The sequence below is a fragment of the Amphiprion ocellaris genome, chromosome 11, assembly GCF_022539595.1.
Source record: "Amphiprion ocellaris isolate individual 3 ecotype Okinawa chromosome 11, ASM2253959v1, whole genome shotgun sequence".
Classification (NCBI taxonomy): domain Eukaryota; kingdom Metazoa; phylum Chordata; class Actinopteri; family Pomacentridae; genus Amphiprion; species Amphiprion ocellaris.
This window is the reverse complement of record NC_072776.1, coordinates 1,035,148-1,051,971: the sequence shown is the minus strand read 5'-3', so window position 1 is coordinate 1,051,971 and position 16,824 is coordinate 1,035,148. Positions and strand designations below refer to the sequence as shown.

General features: G+C 37.0%; 3 protein-coding genes across 3 annotated transcripts; 1 reads left to right on the top strand and 2 right to left on the bottom strand.

Annotated features, from left to right (window-relative positions):
* Nucleotides 1-566: 566 nt before the first annotated feature.
* LOC118469880 (uncharacterized) lies at nucleotides 567-4,237 on the bottom strand. Its single transcript, XM_035945362.2, has 3 exons — nucleotides 3,000-4,237; nucleotides 2,086-2,220; nucleotides 567-984 (listed from the first exon to the last, which is right to left on the bottom strand). Exons 1-3 carry the CDS (start codon nucleotides 3,199-3,201, stop codon nucleotides 716-718), a joined length of 606 nt encoding a protein of 201 aa, XP_035801255.1. The 5' UTR covers nucleotides 3,202-4,237; the 3' UTR covers nucleotides 567-715.
* A 145-nt stretch (nucleotides 4,238-4,382) lies between these two features.
* Nucleotides 4,383-9,473, bottom strand: mrpl30 (mitochondrial ribosomal protein L30). Its single transcript, XM_023264052.3, has 5 exons — nucleotides 9,198-9,473; nucleotides 7,796-7,882; nucleotides 7,440-7,586; nucleotides 6,545-6,618; nucleotides 4,383-4,848 (listed from the first exon to the last, which is right to left on the bottom strand). Exons 1-5 carry the CDS (start codon nucleotides 9,237-9,239, stop codon nucleotides 4,716-4,718), a joined length of 483 nt encoding a protein of 160 aa, XP_023119820.1. The 5' UTR covers nucleotides 9,240-9,473; the 3' UTR covers nucleotides 4,383-4,715.
* A 189-nt stretch (nucleotides 9,474-9,662) lies between these two features.
* mitd1 (MIT, microtubule interacting and transport, domain containing 1) lies at nucleotides 9,663-15,654 on the top strand. Its single transcript, XM_023264049.3, has 7 exons — nucleotides 9,663-9,915; nucleotides 10,012-10,113; nucleotides 12,101-12,237; nucleotides 13,294-13,380; nucleotides 14,648-14,760; nucleotides 14,933-14,993; nucleotides 15,088-15,654. The coding sequence occupies exons 1-7, from the start codon at nucleotides 9,771-9,773 to the stop codon at nucleotides 15,181-15,183; spliced, it is 741 nt and encodes a 246-aa protein (XP_023119817.1). The 5' UTR covers nucleotides 9,663-9,770; the 3' UTR covers nucleotides 15,184-15,654.
* Nucleotides 15,655-16,824: the final 1,170 nt, after the last annotated feature.

Below are 16,824 nucleotides of genomic sequence, written 5' to 3'. Positions count from 1 at the left end.
AGGTTTGGAAATTGCTCCCAAGGATGAGCCAGACTTGTGAAGATCAACAGCTGTGTCTTTTGATTGTCTCATGGTATTAAATACAGAGGCACTGAGTTTGAGGGTAGACTTTAAAATACAGCTGAAGGTATACTTGACTCAAATGATGTAACCTACACTAAAAAAAATGCCCCTCTCAAAACCAGAAAAAAATGTATTTCAAGGAACTTTTACTTTGGAATAAGTGAAAAAAATCTGCCAATAGAACAAGTGAAAACGGCTTGGTAAGATTTCTTGAAATAAGATATGATATTTAGAATCTTGAGATGTTAAAATTAGCTGGGAAAACTTATTTTAAGCTCTATTTTACCAGGATTGTCAAGCTTAGGTGTCTTAAACTAAGCCAGATATGCTTAAAAAAAAAAAAAAAAAGATAGTTTTTCACTCAAAAGCAGATTTTTGCTTTCATGTAACCTCTTAATTTGAGATGTATTAAACTTATTTTGAGTTTTCTTTTAAAATACAACTTAAGATATTTAAGATGCATTGTCTTAACAGACAAAATGTAAAGTTATGATGCAATCACATAAGTTGCAAAACAGTTTATTAGTCAGTAGCAAAATCAAAACTATTTCCAATGTGCAAAGTACAAACTGTGGTGGGCCTCTCCTACAGTGGAGGGCTAAAAATAAAACTATATACAACTAAATCTCAAGTCTCTGGGAGGTGGAGTCGCTCACTCTCGCCAGCTGCTCATAGCCTCCAACAGCTTCTCCATCAAATTCAGCACTGCCTGGTGGAAGGCAGCATTCTGGGCCATCTCCTCCCTCCGCAATGCCACTTCCTGCTCCTGCAATGCCACTTCCTGCTCCCGTGCCTCGCGTGCGCTGCTGAGGAGCAACTGGAAGTGCTCGTCATGCTGGGCACGGCGCCGCTCCTCTGCAGCCTGCATCTCCCCAAGAATGCTTGCAAGGTCCAACTTTCTGTGGCCCCTTTTCCTCTTGCCTAGACCAAAGACACAAAAGTGTTTAGCCACCCGTCCATCCATTTGTAATCATGATCATGTCTTTGATACTTTTACTTGAGTAAATTTTTGGCACTCTTCACTTTAACCCAGAGGCGTCAAACTCATTTTAGTCCAGGTTTCACATTCAGCCCAGTTTGATCTCAAGTGGACCGGACCAGTAAAACCACAGCATAATAACCTATAAATAACCACAACTCCTAATGTTTCCTTTGTTTTAGTGCAAAAAAGTAAATTCTGAAAATGTTCACATTTAAGGAATTATCTTTTTACAAAACATCATGAACAACCTGACATTTCGTAAGAAAAATAAGTTCAATTTCAACAACATTCAGCCTCAGTTTATCATTTCCACATTACAACTTCCAGATCAGAGTGTCTACAAAGGAACACAACATTTAGTCACAGCTATCTGGAACTGAACCATAGAGGATTTTACTTTAAAAAATACAACAAAAAAAAAACACAAACAAGAAGAAATATTACAAAAACGAGACACATAATGACAAAAGCGAGAAACAAAATGCCAAAAAGATGAGACAAACAACACAAAACAAGAAAAAGACAAAACAATTAGACAAAGAAGTTATAAAGCGACAAAAAAATGGACACAAACGAGACAAAAATGACAAAAGCAAGAAATGAAACGACAGAAACGATACCCAAAACAATGAATAAAGCAAAACAAAAAAATGACAAAAATGAGACAAAAACACAAGCGAGACAAAAGGAAACAAAATGTCAAAAACGTGACACAAACGATAAAAACCAGACATAAAAAGACAAAAAAACAACAAAAAATACTACAAACATGAGACCCAAAATGACAAAAGAGCAATCTAATATTTTAATTTATGGTCAAAACAACTTGTCATGGTCTAGAAATTATTTTAAATTTAGTTTTACTAATTTCCAAATTGCAGTTAATGTCTTCTCTGGAATTTTTACACTTTGAGGGCTGGATTGAACCCTCTGGAGGGCCGGTTTTGGCCCGCATGTTTGACACCAAGTACAAAACAGTTAGTACCTAATCCACCACAACTAAAAACAGCATGGTGTGAAACTTGTTAACGGTTTCTTACCAGAGATTGGACGTTGCTGAGACGTGCTGGAGGTTGATGGTGTCCGAGCAAAATTTTCTGAATCTGAAGTGGAAGCAGGGGAGCTTGGGGGCTCCATGATGGAGGTGGAGTCGGGCTCGCATGTGGAAAGGGATTCTTGAAACCGAAATAAACACTCAATTTAAGTACACGAAAAGCACAAAATTGTAACTTGTGAAAAAAAATAAACCAGTAAGACGACCAGCTCCGTTCGTCACATGTTGACATGCTGACTTAACCCTCCTGTTGCCTTCACTTACGGGCACCAAAAGATATTGTTTACTTGTGTGAAAAAAATCCAAAAAAATCAGCAAAAAAATTACCCAAATTTGGCAAGAAAATTCTTGTAAATATTTTCAAAAAATGAGTTAAAATCTTCCAAAAAAATCCTAAAAACATCTAAAGTGATTACATATATATATCAGAACTTCTAATAATAATAAACTTCTAATAATTTCTTAAGAACATTCACTTAAAAACAACCAAAATCCAGCGAATTTCGCTGGAGTTTGGCTGATTTTTATGTGAATGTTCTTAAGAAACATCTTTAACATTTCTTTTTTTCCACCAAAAAATGTTCGAAGATTTCCCAAAAATGCTGAAAATGTGGACACCAGAAGTTTCATTGTGAAAATATATATATTTTTTCCCACATCTTCAAACTTTAAACCGGTTCAATTTTGACCCACGGGACGACACGAGGGTTGATATTCGCTTCTGAGAGCAAAACGTTAGAAACAGCAGCACGGAGTTAGCGGTGATGGCTAACTAGCTAGCTTATTGTCTACTCAAGGAGACAACGACGTTACTTTCTAAATATACTTTTTTGTTTAAAGTGAGCTCGCCACCAATGGGAAAAATAATGTAGAAGTATCTTGAAGTCACAGAACACTCACCGTCCTCCAGCTTGGTCTTCAATAATCCAGCGGCGGAGTCCAGGCCGCTCTCCCTCCACTTGGCGTCCATTTGGCTCAACCACTGAGAAACTCTGTCGTTGCGAGCAGCACCGTCCAGTTCCCTCCGTCTTCTTTGGTCCGCCACCGAAGACAATGAAGCCTCGACCTCTTCTTTCGGCCACAGTACACGTCTGGCTGCCATATTCTTAAGTTGTTCCGTGAAGAGCAAACAACAGTCTTTGAGAGCAAAGTGAACCGTCTCTGTGACTGGTGTTTTTTAAAAATGGCGGGTTTGGTTTTCGTGAAGGAGTCGCTCTCGTGTGTCGTCACTCCCTGTCCAATCAGTGGCCTGCACTGTGTACACGTCACACTATCGGCTCGACCATAGACTGTATCATACAGTCTATGGCAGAGTTTCTTTTCCCCCTTTAACCCTCATATCGTCCTGCGGGTCAAAATTGACCCGGTTTAAAGTTTGAAAATGTGGGGGAAAAAAATTATTTTCAGTGACACTTCTGATGTCCACATTTTCTTTGAACTTTTTTTGGTGGAAAAAAGACGTTAAAAATATTTAAGAACTTTCAGAAAAAAATCAACCAAAATCCAACGAATTTCACTGGATTTTGGTTAATATTTATGTGAATGTTCTTAAAGAAAATATTAGAAGTTTTACTGATATATATGTAATCACTTTAGATATTTTTAGGATTTTTTTTGAAAAGATTTTTACTCATATTTTGAAAATATTTACAAGAAATTTCTTGCCAAATTTGGGGGATTTTTTTTTAAATAAAACTTTTAAGGGAAACTTTTAAGGAACTATTGGAATTTTCTTCCTGAAGGTTTTGCAAATTTTCAGAAATTTGGGGAATTTTTTGGCTGAATTTTTAAATTTTTTTCAGAAAAAGGAACAATATTTTTTGGTGCCTGTAAATGAAGACAACAGGAGGGTTAAAGGCAGTCGGCTTGGTGTATTTAAACATGTGGCTGATATACAACCATGACATAGTAAATTAAAACAAAAAAAATCTGTAAACGAACATTGGTGACATTACACAAAGTAATAGGACATCTGTGAAATGGTAATCCTAACTAACTTTAGACAAGGAATATTCACTGGGATTAAATTATAGAAAATGTGGAAAAACTGGGTTTAAGAGTGTTTGCTTAACGTGTATTTAAACTTCTGACCTTACTCGTAACATGTGATTAAGACAGCTACACGTGTAGAGGATTATAGTGAAAGAATACTATAAGTGGACCCTCAGTGTACATAACTTTTAAACGGGCCACTGGAATAAGATTTTAAAATTGCCGTTGTCAGTGTGACTCAACAGAGAAGGTGAGCAAGAATCCACAGATAGATAATGAAGAGATACAGGCTGCTTTTCATTTTTTAGTTTAATCAGTCAGATTAAATAAAGAATCTGAGGCATCACGTGTTACTAAATCATCATGAAATATAAAGTGGGAACAGATAGTCCTGCTTCAGGACAACAACTCCTTGTTTGCTGAAGGACTTGTGAGACAGGCTGATGACAGCATTTCTCATTGTCATCTGAGGTTTAACGTCCAAAAATTCTAAACACCCTCCATGCAGTCCCTCTAAAGTCTGCCTGATGCCACAGACTTAATCAGAATCAGAACAGGAAGCTATGAAGCACACATGACATAAATGAAAAACCGAACCATTAACTGATACGACTGGGAGCAAAGTTAGGATTCAATTGCCTTTTGGTCTACAGGCTGGAGGAGGCGACGTACTATCAGCTCTCCTTTGCTGTTGATGTAAGTGTCGGCCATGTCCTGTTCAGCAGGAAGCCCAGAGGGAGTCTTCAGTGGCTGTATCCTGAAGGAACCAGGAGGAGAAGACAGAAGGAAAGAAAAGCTCCTTTACGTCAGTGGTCACACAGATGTTACTGTACATTTATTCAAGGAGAAACAGATGAGACCCAGATCCTTAAAATGCAGAACAAAAAGGCTGACAAACAGTTTTTACCCATCATCCATCAGACTTGTGAACTCCAAACAATACACTGCAAAAACTCTAAATCTTATCAAGTCTATTTGTCTTATTTTTAGTCAAAATGTCTCATCACACTTGATTTAAGATAAATTCACTTAACAAGAGACATTTCAGCAGATGGAGGGACTTGTTTTAAGACAATGCATCTTAAATACCTTGTTAAGTCAAACAATCTTGAAATTATCTTGTTTTGAGTTGAATTTTACAAGAAAACTCAAAATAAGTTTAACCCTCATGACGTCCTGCAGGTCAGAATTGACCCGTTTTAAAATTTGAAAATGTGGAAAAAATATGTTTTCAGAGTGAAACTTCTGATGTCCACATTTTCAACACTTTTGGGAAATCTTTGAACATTTTTTGGTGGAAAAAAGAAAATATTAGAAGTTTTACTGATATATATGTAATCACTTTAGATATTTTTAGGATTTTTTTGGAAGATTTTTACTCATTTTTTGAAAATATTTACAAGAATTTCCTTGCCAAATTTGGGGGATTTTTTTTTTTTTTTTTTAACATAAATTTTTTAAGGAAAACCTTTAAGGAATTATTGGACTTTTCTTCCTGAAGTTTTTGCAAATTTTCAGAAATTTGGGGAATTTTTTTGCCAAGGAAACAATATTTTTTGGTGCCCATAAATGAAGACAACAGGAGGGTTAATACATCTCAAATTAGGAGGTTACATGAAAGCAAAAATCTATTTTTGAGTGAAAAACTACAATTTTTTTTAAGCATGTCTGGCTAATTTTAAGACACCTAAGCTTGACAATCCTGGTAAAATATAGCTTAAAATAAGTTTTCCCAGCTAATTTTAAGATCTCAATATTCTAAATATCATATCTTATTTCAAGAAATCTTACCAAGACATTTTTTCACTTGTTCATTGGCAGATTTTTTCACTTATTTCAAGGTAAAAGTTCCTTGAAATTACCTTTTCTTTCTTGTTCTGAGAGGGGCATTTTTTCCAGAGTAACGCACAGTGTCACTTTTAATAATGCTGCTTATGTGCACTCTCCTGCCCATATTTGTTATGTTATGTTCTTTCAGTTGTGTGAAGAGAGTTTGCAAAATAAGAATTTCATCACTCAGGGTAACCACTGTGTTTCTGCTGTGTGTATGACAAAGTTCTTGAATCTTGAACATTTATTCTGTTTTATTGGTTTTTATTTGATCTCATTACCTCCCCACTGTACTGTATATATCTTGCCTCTATCGCATATGTTGGAATTCTTAATGCAGTTTTGTTTTATATGTACAATTGATTTTATTATTTATTGTTAAATTAATTTGTTTCAATGCACCATCCAGAGGCAGCTACTTATATTTTCGTCATGCCCCCATATGTATGATGAAAATAAAGCTATTCTATTCTATTAATCCCATCTAGTCGATTACTTTATAGTGAGTCACACTAAATCTATACTTTTGTTATGTCATGGTTTTATTGCACGGCACTCTTTAATTAGACTTCATGACTTTTTTTACAGCAGGTGTGTGGAGACTTTGTGTGCATTAATCTTACCTCACAAGGTGTTTGATAATCTTCAGTTGCCCATTAACTGCAGGTGTATTCTTGTGAATTACAGGAACCTGAGCCTAAATGCAAGACAAAGACAGACCAGAGTAAGTACAAAAAATAATAAAAAGGCTGTGAATTCAGGAGAATTTTGACTCTAGAAAATGACATAATAAACGTTGTTGGTGCCTCTAGAGTGGACAGATTCTGTATCTTGTCAATAATAATAATAATAATAATGGATTAGATTTATATAGTGCTTTTCAAGGCACTCAAAGCGCTCACAATGACTCCATTATTCATTCACTCACACATTCTCACTCGGCGGTGGTAAACTACATTTGTAGTCACAGCTGCCCTGGGGCAGATTGACGGAAGCGTGGCTAACAATCTGCGCCTACGGCCCCTCCGACCACCACCAACATTCACACGCATTCATACTCCAGTGTGAGTAGCAGCACTGGAGGCCAGGTGGGTAAAGTGTCTTGCCCAAGGACACAACAGCACATGACTAGGACAGAGTGGGAATCGAAACGCCGACCCTTCGATCATTGGACGACCCGCTCTACCACCTGAGCCACAGCCGCCCGGCCGCAATATGATACAATTACAGCTAAAACTTTTTGGGATCATCCTTCCATGCTGCTCATTTATCTCGACAGAAACTGTTTATTTAGACTACAAGGCATCATCGAGACACAGAGAAATGCTAGTCAGGCATTAAAATAATGGCTGAGAAATTTTAAGACGTGATGTTGGCATGTGTTTATATCAAGTGTTGCACATGACTTGTTTACACATGATCAATCCTCAAACACACATTCCCATTTTTGAATAGCTTTAATGCATGATGAAAAGAAACCTAACCTGCTGTGGGCTGTAATAACGACAGTAAGTTTACCTTTTGCAGCCCTAAGTACTTCACAATGTCCTTCTCCCAGTATGGCCTTCGGATCACACTCCGGACTCGTGTCACTATGTGCAGTTTATGAGGCTGGTCTGGATCACCTCCATATTTCTCATGCTCTTGTGATCGCTCAGCAAAATGCTGTAAAGAAAAATACAGAGATTTTGACCACTGACAGCAGAGCAAATGAGCTGCAGGAAAGTTTTAATCAGTTACAAGTGAGAGACAAAGGAGCATCATCATTAGCTGATGCTGTAACTTAATTACTGTGATTCCTTTACTAATATACAGCTCATTAAATCATGTGTAACTGATAAATAGGGAATCTAAGACTGTTGCTTGCTTCTTACCTCTTTTGGAATTCTTGCTTTGGAAAATTTGCTGCGCGCCGACACAGTCCACACGCAGGATGACAAAACTGGAGCTTCTGTCAGGGCCTGTAAAATATGCAAGGAGGAGTTAAAAAGAAAGCAGTTTTATATAGCAATGGCTACAAGGCAGGTTTATGCCATCAGACTGTACAACTCATCGCTGAGTGTTCAGGGGGGTCTCTGTCATGATCACATTAGGACTGATCCAATGTGATAGTAAAACGTCTGTGCACCTTCGGTAGTTTAACTGTTTTCCTACTGCCTGTCAAAGTCACTATAAATCCCTTAAATTCACTTGAAATCACGGTGCCTTGAAATGAGTAAATATTGCATATTGAATTTTAATTACATTGAACATTTATAGAGATTTTAAAATTTGAAGTGTTTTTTATAGTATTGTAGAGCAAGTTTTTCAGAGTATATCCTAACCTTTAATGCTACTAACCTGCCTGTCGTGTGTTTTTGTCATTTTATATTGTTGTATGCAGAGGCGAGTTACATGTACTTCGTCACATTTACTTGAGTAACTTTGGAAAAAAAATGTACTTCTGAGAGTAGTTTTACTCTGCCATACTTTTTACTTTTACTCGAGTAGATTTGTGAAGAGGAAACGCTCCTCTCACTCCGTTACACCAGGCTACATTCAAATATTCAAATCTCAAAATTAATATTCCGATACCACCACAACGACTGAATATTGGGATGTTCGGGTCCAGCCCGAGTTGTAATGTTATTTTCGATCTACGGAGCCTGTGCCATTTGGAAGGAAGTGAAATACAGTATTATCTTGTCACTGGAAGTAGTTTGCACTGTTCACATATACAAACGTTACCTTACTACAGGTATTTGTTTCAAAAGCTTTATGTTATGAAACACAGATTTGGAAATTTGTGTTTCTTCTGCCTTAACTTGTCATTTTGTAAAGATGTTATTTATTTTTTATTTTATTATTTGGAAACACCAGAATTTGCACATTATTTTACATTTTTGTCTGCCTGATCACATCACTTCTAAAAAAATAAATCCGGCATTACAATCAAACAGTTACTCAGTACTTGAGTAGTCTTTTCACCAAATACTTTTTTAGTTTTACTTGAGTAATTTTTTGGATGACTATTTTTTACTTCTACTTGAGTGATATTATTTTGAAGTAACGTTACTCTTACTTGAGTACAATTTTTGGATACTATACCCACCTTTCGTTGCATGTAAGCTGCTGAACACTTGAATTTCCTTCAGGATTAATAAAGTATCTATCTATCTATCCATCTATCCATCCATCCATCCATCCATCCATCCATCCATTTGTTTTTTGTTTTTTACAGAATTGGACATTTGAAGTCTAACACAATAAAAAAGAAACACAAACTGTTGCACTTACCTTGACCGATAAGAAGTTAAAACCCCTACAGAGAGCTGACATGTTGTATTCTGGGATCCCGCTCCACTCCAAGGTTACCGCTGCTCACCGCAAAACAACACCGAGTGTAGCTGAACGTTATTAAAACACACCTGCGTTTATACCATCTGCAACTAATCTACCCCTACAATGTTATTTCAAGGCCGAAAAATAACAGTAAATCCAAATTAAAGTCACGTTAGTGTCATTGTAAGTCACGTTTGCTCCGTGTGTCGACCGGAAGCGTTCGGAGTTACATTGAAATGTCTCCGATGTGGCACATTTTCGTTGAACAATGTCCATATTCTTGGTTTTCCGAGTATATTTGAGATCTTAAAAACAACTCAAAGATGTTAAGTTTAATATTTTACGATTCATTATGAATCCGGATACTTCAGCTGTATGTTTTAAATCAAAACTGTACGCGGAGCTTTTCTTCAGCCACTACGTTTCTCCGGGACTTATTTTTGTAACGAACTCGGAAGGGTAGCACAACTTTCATTAGTGGTTTTCTGTCACATAGGATGTTTTAAAAGACGACAACAGGACCTAATAATGACAGAAAACCACGTGGCGGGGATGGAGGCGTCCGCCGTGTCCGTCCTGAGGCGGGCGGTGGAGCTGGACCAGAGCGGCCGCTTTCAGGAGGCTCTGGTCTGCTACCAGGAGGGCATCCAGCTGCTCATAGACGTCCTCAAAGGTCCCGTTAACGCCTTTATGAACAATATACACAATACAAGCGGTCTAAAAGATAAATGCCATCACTTTTTTTGTGTTTTCTGTCTCATGTGAGCAGTTGTGAAAGATGAATCAAAGAGAGGACACTACAGGGAGAAGATAAAGGGCTACATGGACAGAGCAGAGCAGGTCAAAGCTCAGGTGAACCACATGAAAGAAGGTAAATATCCACTAAAGGTGTGTGGTCATTTGGCCTAAAATACATTTATATAAGAATGAAACATGAACAGTCATGGAAAAATGAGTAGACCACCCTAGTTTTCTTCAGTTTCTTGTTCATTTTAATGCCTAGTACAACTAAAGGTCCATTTGTTTGGATAAATATAATAGTAACAAAAAAAATAGCTGATTAGAGTTTAATTTCAGACCTGATATCAGACATTTTCCATGGTATTCTTGATAATAATCTAAATCCATTCCATCAATATCTATAGCATTGTTCTGCCAAAAACAGCTTTTAGGATTCCATGTTTTCTTTTCTGTCTGTTTTAGTCCCATGATCCACACAGGAGTTAGTACTGATTCATAACCATTGTTTCTGATGACTGCATCCATGCGTCTTGGATGTTCTCCACCAGCTTCTGACATTGTTCTGCTGTCACAGCAGCCCATTCCTGTTCACTAATTCTAATTAATTTGCTTTGTTTTTCAGCTTGTGGTTCTCCATTTAGTGCCTGATGATTTTCCACAGGTTTTCAGTTGGATTTAGATCTGGTGATTGAGTAACCAAGGCATGATTCCAATGTTCTGGTTCTCCAACCAGGATTTAACTGACCTTGTCTTGTTGGAAAATCCAGTCATTGGAGGTAGGAAAGAGTTTTCCAGTTGATGGAAGAAGACTGTTTTCTAGAGTAGCCCCAAACATGACCTGGTTCATCTGCCCTGTTCCACCCAGACTGAAACTAACCCAGATGGTCACTGATCCACCCCCATGTTTTACTGTAGGGGCAGACAGTCTGGTTTGTAGCTTCTCCAGGCTTCCTCCTAACCAGGAAGTTGGCTGGAGTGGACATCAACTGAAAACTGGATTCATCCCTGAAGAGAACCTCAGTCCAATCATCAACAGTCCAATCCTTGTGATCCCAGCAAAGAGTAACCAGCTTTCCTCTGCCTTTCCTTGATGAAGGGCTTGTTCCTGCTCTGTGGGACTTCAGACCAGCTTCAAGAAGTCACTTTCCAACCGTCATTGTCCAACAAGTCCCATTTCTCCACAGTGTCCACTCATTTTTAAGGTCCCTGGAGGTCTGAGGACGATTCCTGACAGGAATGGATGAGTGACGGTCATCTGGTGGGTAGAAAGACGTTTCCTGACCAGCTAGCAGTTTGGTAGAACCATGTTGGGCTGTTTTTTTCTTGGTGGAATGAACGTCTGTCTTGGAGATCTTCAGTTTTTTTCGCTACCCGTCTCTCACTCATGATGGCTGCCTTTGTGGCTTCACATAATTCTTTAGTTTTAGGCGTTATGTGAGAGCTGACAGCTTCTGAGTTGTGCTACGGCTTGAATGTCAGCAGGAAACCACTCTAGGCCTTTGGATGTGCTGCTGATGACATGAAATGTCCTCTTATAGACCCTGGAATACAATGAAGCTGAAGCAGGTCAGATAGGACAGAAAGTATTATGGAATCAGCTGCATTTAAAGTCGTGTTCATTGTATTCTTCAGGTAGTAGACCTTTAGTGGTACCAGGCACTAAACTGAACAAGAAATTGAAGAAAACAAGGGTGGTCTAATCATTTTTTCCATGACTGTATTTCAGTGTCCGGCTCATTTGTTCAATCTGCTTTTTAAAGCTGAGCATGGAGTCAAAGATATTTATAACATGTCACTATTCATGGCTTCCATTTACCATTATGTGAGGACAGTCCATTTGTTTTTGTTTATTCTGAAAAAATATAGTGGCAGTTTTTCTGACGTTTAAGGTGAGACACGATTCATTCAACCATCTTGTCACTTTCACCATCTGATAGTCTTTCCTTCCCATGAGTGTGGATAACGGTGTCATCTGCATACATCTGGATGGTATTTCAGTGTAGGACTGTACCGGTCTGGGATTCTTGGCAGATCAGGAGGGGATCATGTGTGTTTGAGGTTAAATACAGACCAATATCTTTTACTGAAAGGCTAAAATTCATCCTCTGTCCTCACAGATGGGAAGTACCATGAGCAGATAAGAATATCAGAGGATGCCACCGGTTACAGCTATGAGGTTCTGTTCAAGCCGTACATCAGCGGTGCTCTCACAGAGGTCTGGGTGCAGGATCCATACATACGACACACACACCAAGTAAGACCTTTGGTGTCATCACTGGTTTATTATGTGTGTTTTTTTCCCTCTTTGCTTAAAACTGTTCATCCAAGGGTTGCAACTACTGTAAGTTTTATCAGTTTAATCAGTTTATCTTTTAAGATGCTCGGTTAATGCGAGTATGGACTGCTGTATTACCTGGTATTATTATTATTATTATTATTGTTGTTGTTACCAAATGTGAGCTGACTGATGTAAAAATCCCAGTTGTTTTGTGTCTCATTTTTGTCATTTTGTGTCTTATTTTTGTCATTTTGTGTCTTGTTTTTGTCATTTTGTGTCTTGTTTTTATCATCTTGTGTCTTGTTTTTGTCATTTTGTGTCTTATTTTTGTCATTTTGTGTCTTGTTTTTGTCATTTTGTGTCTTGTTTTTAACATCTTGTCTTGTTTTTGTCATTTTGTGTCTCGTTTTTATTGTTTTGTGTCTCGTTTTTGTCAATGAAGTTAAAATATAATCAAATTACATACCATTGGAGCATTGACATTTTGCACAAATAGTCTGCATATTTGAGAATCTGCCAAAAGAAACACATTTTTATTATAATGGACACGTGACTTCACTCATTTGCTTAAACATTAATCGGTTATTAGTTTGATTTAATTCATAGTTTTACATTTTTGCCTTTACATTTTAAAAATGGCGCCTTGTCTTCTTTTGTACTTAAATAATAAAAAACTAAATTCATGACAAAGCGAGTGTGTAAAATCTTTAGTCTATTTAGTCAATCAATTCTTCGCCTGTCCTGAAACTGACAAATTTGTTTTAATCACTAGTAAATGATTTTTAAAAATTGTTAATGTAAATAAAGTTATAACAACATTTTACAGTGAAGTGGAGCTTAGTAAAACATAACTCTGAAAATTGGTTCCCACATAAAAAAAATGTGTTTTGTGTTTGTTAATGTGTTTTTTTTGTTTGTTTTTTACAGCGACTGAAGCAGTTTTCACCTTTAGTTTGAATAATAGTTTAGAATAGTCAATAGTAGTTTAGCACCAAACTTCTACAACCCTTTCCTCTCTCCTCTCCACCACAGTTGTATAACTTCCTGCGGTTCTGTGAGATGCTGCTTAAAGCCTCCTGCAAGGTGAAAAAGATCCATCTCCTCACTTCACAGGATGAAGTAGGTTGTTTAACTAATGAGGTCACACTGTATAGTGAATACATAGCAGCCACACACTGGAAAAAATGCTCCTCTCAAAACAATAAAAGAAAAACTTATTTCAAGGAACTTTTACTGTGAAATAAGTGAAAAATCTGCCAATAGAACAAGTGAAAAATGTCTTGGTAAGATTTCTTGAAATAAGATATGATATTTAGAAGATTGAGATCTCAAAATTAGCTGGGAAAACTTATTTTAAGCTCTATTTTACCAGGATTGTCAAGCTTAGGTGTCTTATAATAAGCCAGATATGCTAAAAAAGAAGCAGTTTTTCACTCAAAAACAGATTTTTGCTTTCATGTAACCTCCTAATATGAGATGTATTAAACTTATTTTGAGTCATATTATTGTGGCACGTCTCTAGATTTAAGACCATCCTGTACGTGAAATAAAACTACAAAGATTATTGGAGCATTTTCAGATATGTCTTCTCACATTTAGATAGAAATCCTAATATTTAGTCGTGTTTTGACAGCATTTGGAGGTGTTGTGTTTTAGCCAAGCAGCTGTTTTTAACTCAAAAGTAGACATTTGCTTTTTAAACATTCATGTTGAGTATAAAATTTAAGATGTATTTGATTTATTTTAGGTTGTATAACAGAGACATGACTCTAGATTTAAGACCAGCTTGTCCTTCAAACAAGATTTAAAAATGTGATTTAAGCATTTTCAGATATCTGCCTGCATACAGTTGGTTGAAAATACATTAGTTGTAAATATGACCATGGTTCTTCCTCCCTCATTTATAAATAACTCTACACCATGTAAACAGTCTAGTATTGAAATCAACTATTTATTTTAGAATTTGCAGCAATGCATTAGCAAACTTGACAATATGAACTAATAGTTATTTTCCAATAAAACGCATTTACTTGAATCAAGTGAAGTTTATTTCTTAAATCCAGATTGTGTAACTTCTACAAATAACACCTCAGCTGGAAAAATGTATGAAAAGGAAAATGAACCTTGTTTCTTGTAAAATGAACTCAAAGTGAAATAATTTCAAGACTGTTTGACTTAACAAGATATTTAAGATGCATTGTCTAAAACAAGTCCCTCCATCTGCTGAAATGTCTCTTGTTAAGTGAATTTATCTTAAATCAAGTGGGATGAGACATTTTGACCAAAAATAAGACAAATACACTCGGTCAGATTTAGAGTTTTTGCCGTGCAGTCGTCCCTTCTGTCCAGTTTGTGCTGTTTCACCGCCACCCATCCCGTCCTGCAGACTGACAGCAGCCAGCAGAGCAGCGCTTTAGCTGAGCTCAGAGAGAGTCTTAGCTCTCAGGGAGTCGCTCTGGATCTGCAGTATTCCTCCACCATACACGACAGGGAGATCAGGTACAGCTGGGAGTTCTCTGTTTACAGCAGCTACACTTTTCTTTTTTCACATTTTTGACATGCTTTTCTATCTTTTGAAAAAAAAAAACACATACTTTAATATAAAGTGTTTTCTTTCACATTAGCCATGTGTTTGCTCAGGCAAGTAAGCTAGACTGAATTTTTCCTTTAGGTTTGACAACGGTTGGATCATAAAAATCGGAAGAGGGTTGGATTACTTCAAGAGAGCAAAGGTGAGGCTTCATTCTTCATAGTATGATTAATATTCATCCTTTAGTTGTAGACGATCTGTGAATCAGCTCTTCTGACGATCGTTCTGTCCCACAGGGCCGATTCTCTGTTGGATATTGTGACTACGACCTGAGGCAGTGCCAAGAAACCACCGTAGACATTTTCCACACCAAACATACAAAAACACTATGAGACTCCTGAAGCTGAAGTTTTTTTTATCTTATGTGATTTCATCGACACGTCTGCCTTCTCGTTCGGGTGCACGGGACTGGATTTATAACTATTCTACTGTTTGCTTTTGCGGCACTGAAATGTCTTAAATTTCTGCTAATTGTTTGATTCAATCCTTTTATATCGCTATGGCACATTTTTAAGACGCTCTATTTTTTATGTAATTTATGTGTTATGTTTTTCATTTGTTTTCTTTCTTGACTTTTGAGGGTTCTTTTCTAAAAGCCATCTGTTTTTTTCTTCTAAAAAATCTCTTCTGTAGCTATGATGATCTACAGAAAAGATGGTTTTTGGTGGAAAAATCTATGACTTCTCAAAAAAAATTCCTTAACAACTGTGTTTATATCCTAAATGTTTCTTTTACCGTTTCATTTTCACCAACTCTTTAAAACTAAATTAAAAATTAAATAAATAAATTAAATAAATTAAAAAGGCTCTTTAAAGTGTGGATAATTTTCCATTTGCTGTCTTATATCTCACAGTACTGAAGTTAAAAAAAAAAAGAGGACACAGAGGGTTTTTGTGGTAGTTTTGTTTTTTTTTCTCAAAGTACCATTTCTAATTTACAAAAGAATCTCATAGGGTTAGTTTAGAACCTGTTCCAGAGCTTTTAACCGCATGAAATTGTCTTCCACAAGTCGTCATGGAGCAATAGATGTTCAAACTATTGTGAACGCTAAACCTAAACAACTGTTTCCACAGAAAAGAAAACTCACAGGCTGATTTTACAGATGGCAGGTATGGTAGATCAAATTGCTTTAAGTGTCCTTCGCTGAAATTCAGCCCAGTTCCACCTTAAAACAACCTTAATGTTATTTTTATTCTGTCTTTGCTTCACTCAGCTGATTCTTTAAACACACAGTTTCTAAAGGGTTAAACCTGCCTTTGGGCAGTTGGAAAGATGTAGTTTATATATTAACACAACATTACTGGCTCTCATGAAAAGCCCACATTCACATCTAGTTAATGATTAATAAAAAATCTAAACTGCTGAAAAGAGCATTATGTAAAATAACACAACGAGGACCTATAGATATGTGTTAGATTGTATGAGATAGGTTAGTAGTTTATTTAGGTCTTTGAAATAATGTCATCAAGTGTTCTAAAATCAATCCAGTACTGGTAAAGTTGAAATGTAATTGATGGAAATATTCCTCATGAATTTTCAAGGCAAACTGCTTGAATGGGTGTTAAACCGTTATGAGTTCAAACAGCGCTGTGATCGGATTATCTATCGGCCTTAATCTCGATATGCACAGTCCTCATCTGGGCTCTGAGGGGAAGAAATTATAATCCATCGGGAAACCACAGGAATCAGGAACGAGCCTCTACTGTAGCAAACGTCAGCGCCTTGGTGTTCCTTCTGCTGAGAGGACAATAGCAGCAGGAAGCGCTAGAAAGATGCAGCGTAGTTCATTATGTCCAGACAGCTTCCTTACAGGAGGACAGACACAAGCTGTAATCACATTACACTTCATTACTACACAACAGCATCAGCCTGGGTGTATGTTGTCCTTTATGTGTAGATTACACACAATAAATCCATGAATGAGGGAATTAACCCTCCTGTTGTCCTCATTTACGGGCACCAAAAAATATTGT

What these genes read in the sequence shown, in the direction of transcription:
- LOC118469880 (XM_035945362.2), bottom strand. Translation starts at nt 3,201, where the DNA reads ATGGCAGCCAGACGTGTACTGTGGCCGAAAGAAGAGGTCGAGGCTTCA. An exon ending in GAAGACCAAGCTGGAGGACG is followed by an intron (nt 2,221 to 2,999) that starts GTGAGTGTTCTG and finishes TTCGGTTTCAAG; the next exon opens with AATCCCTTTCCACATGCGAG. An exon ending in TCAGCAACGTCCAATCTCTG is followed by an intron (nt 985 to 2,085) that starts GTAAGAAACCGT and finishes TCTTTGGTCTAG; the next exon opens with GCAAGAGGAAAAGGGGCCAC.
- mrpl30 (XM_023264052.3), bottom strand. Translation starts at nt 9,239, where the DNA reads ATGTCAGCTCTCTGTAGGGGTTTTAACTTCTTATCGGTCAAG. An exon ending in AGTACTTAGGGCTGCAAAAG is followed by an intron (nt 6,619 to 7,439) that starts GTAAACTTACTG and finishes TCTTGCATTTAG; the next exon opens with GCTCAGGTTCCTGTAATTCA. An exon ending in ATTATCAAACACCTTGTGAG is followed by an intron (nt 4,849 to 6,544) that starts GTAAGATTAATG and finishes TGGTTCCTTCAG; the next exon opens with GATACAGCCACTGAAGACTC.
- mitd1 (XM_023264049.3), top strand. Translation starts at nt 9,771, where the DNA reads ATGACAGAAAACCACGTGGCGGGGATGGAGGCGTCCGCCGTGTCCGTC. An exon ending in GGTGAACCACATGAAAGAAG is followed by an intron (nt 10,114 to 12,100) that starts GTAAATATCCAC and finishes CTGTCCTCACAG; the next exon opens with ATGGGAAGTACCATGAGCAG. An exon ending in ACATACGACACACACACCAA is followed by an intron (nt 12,238 to 13,293) that starts GTAAGACCTTTG and finishes TCTCCACCACAG; the next exon opens with TTGTATAACTTCCTGCGGTT.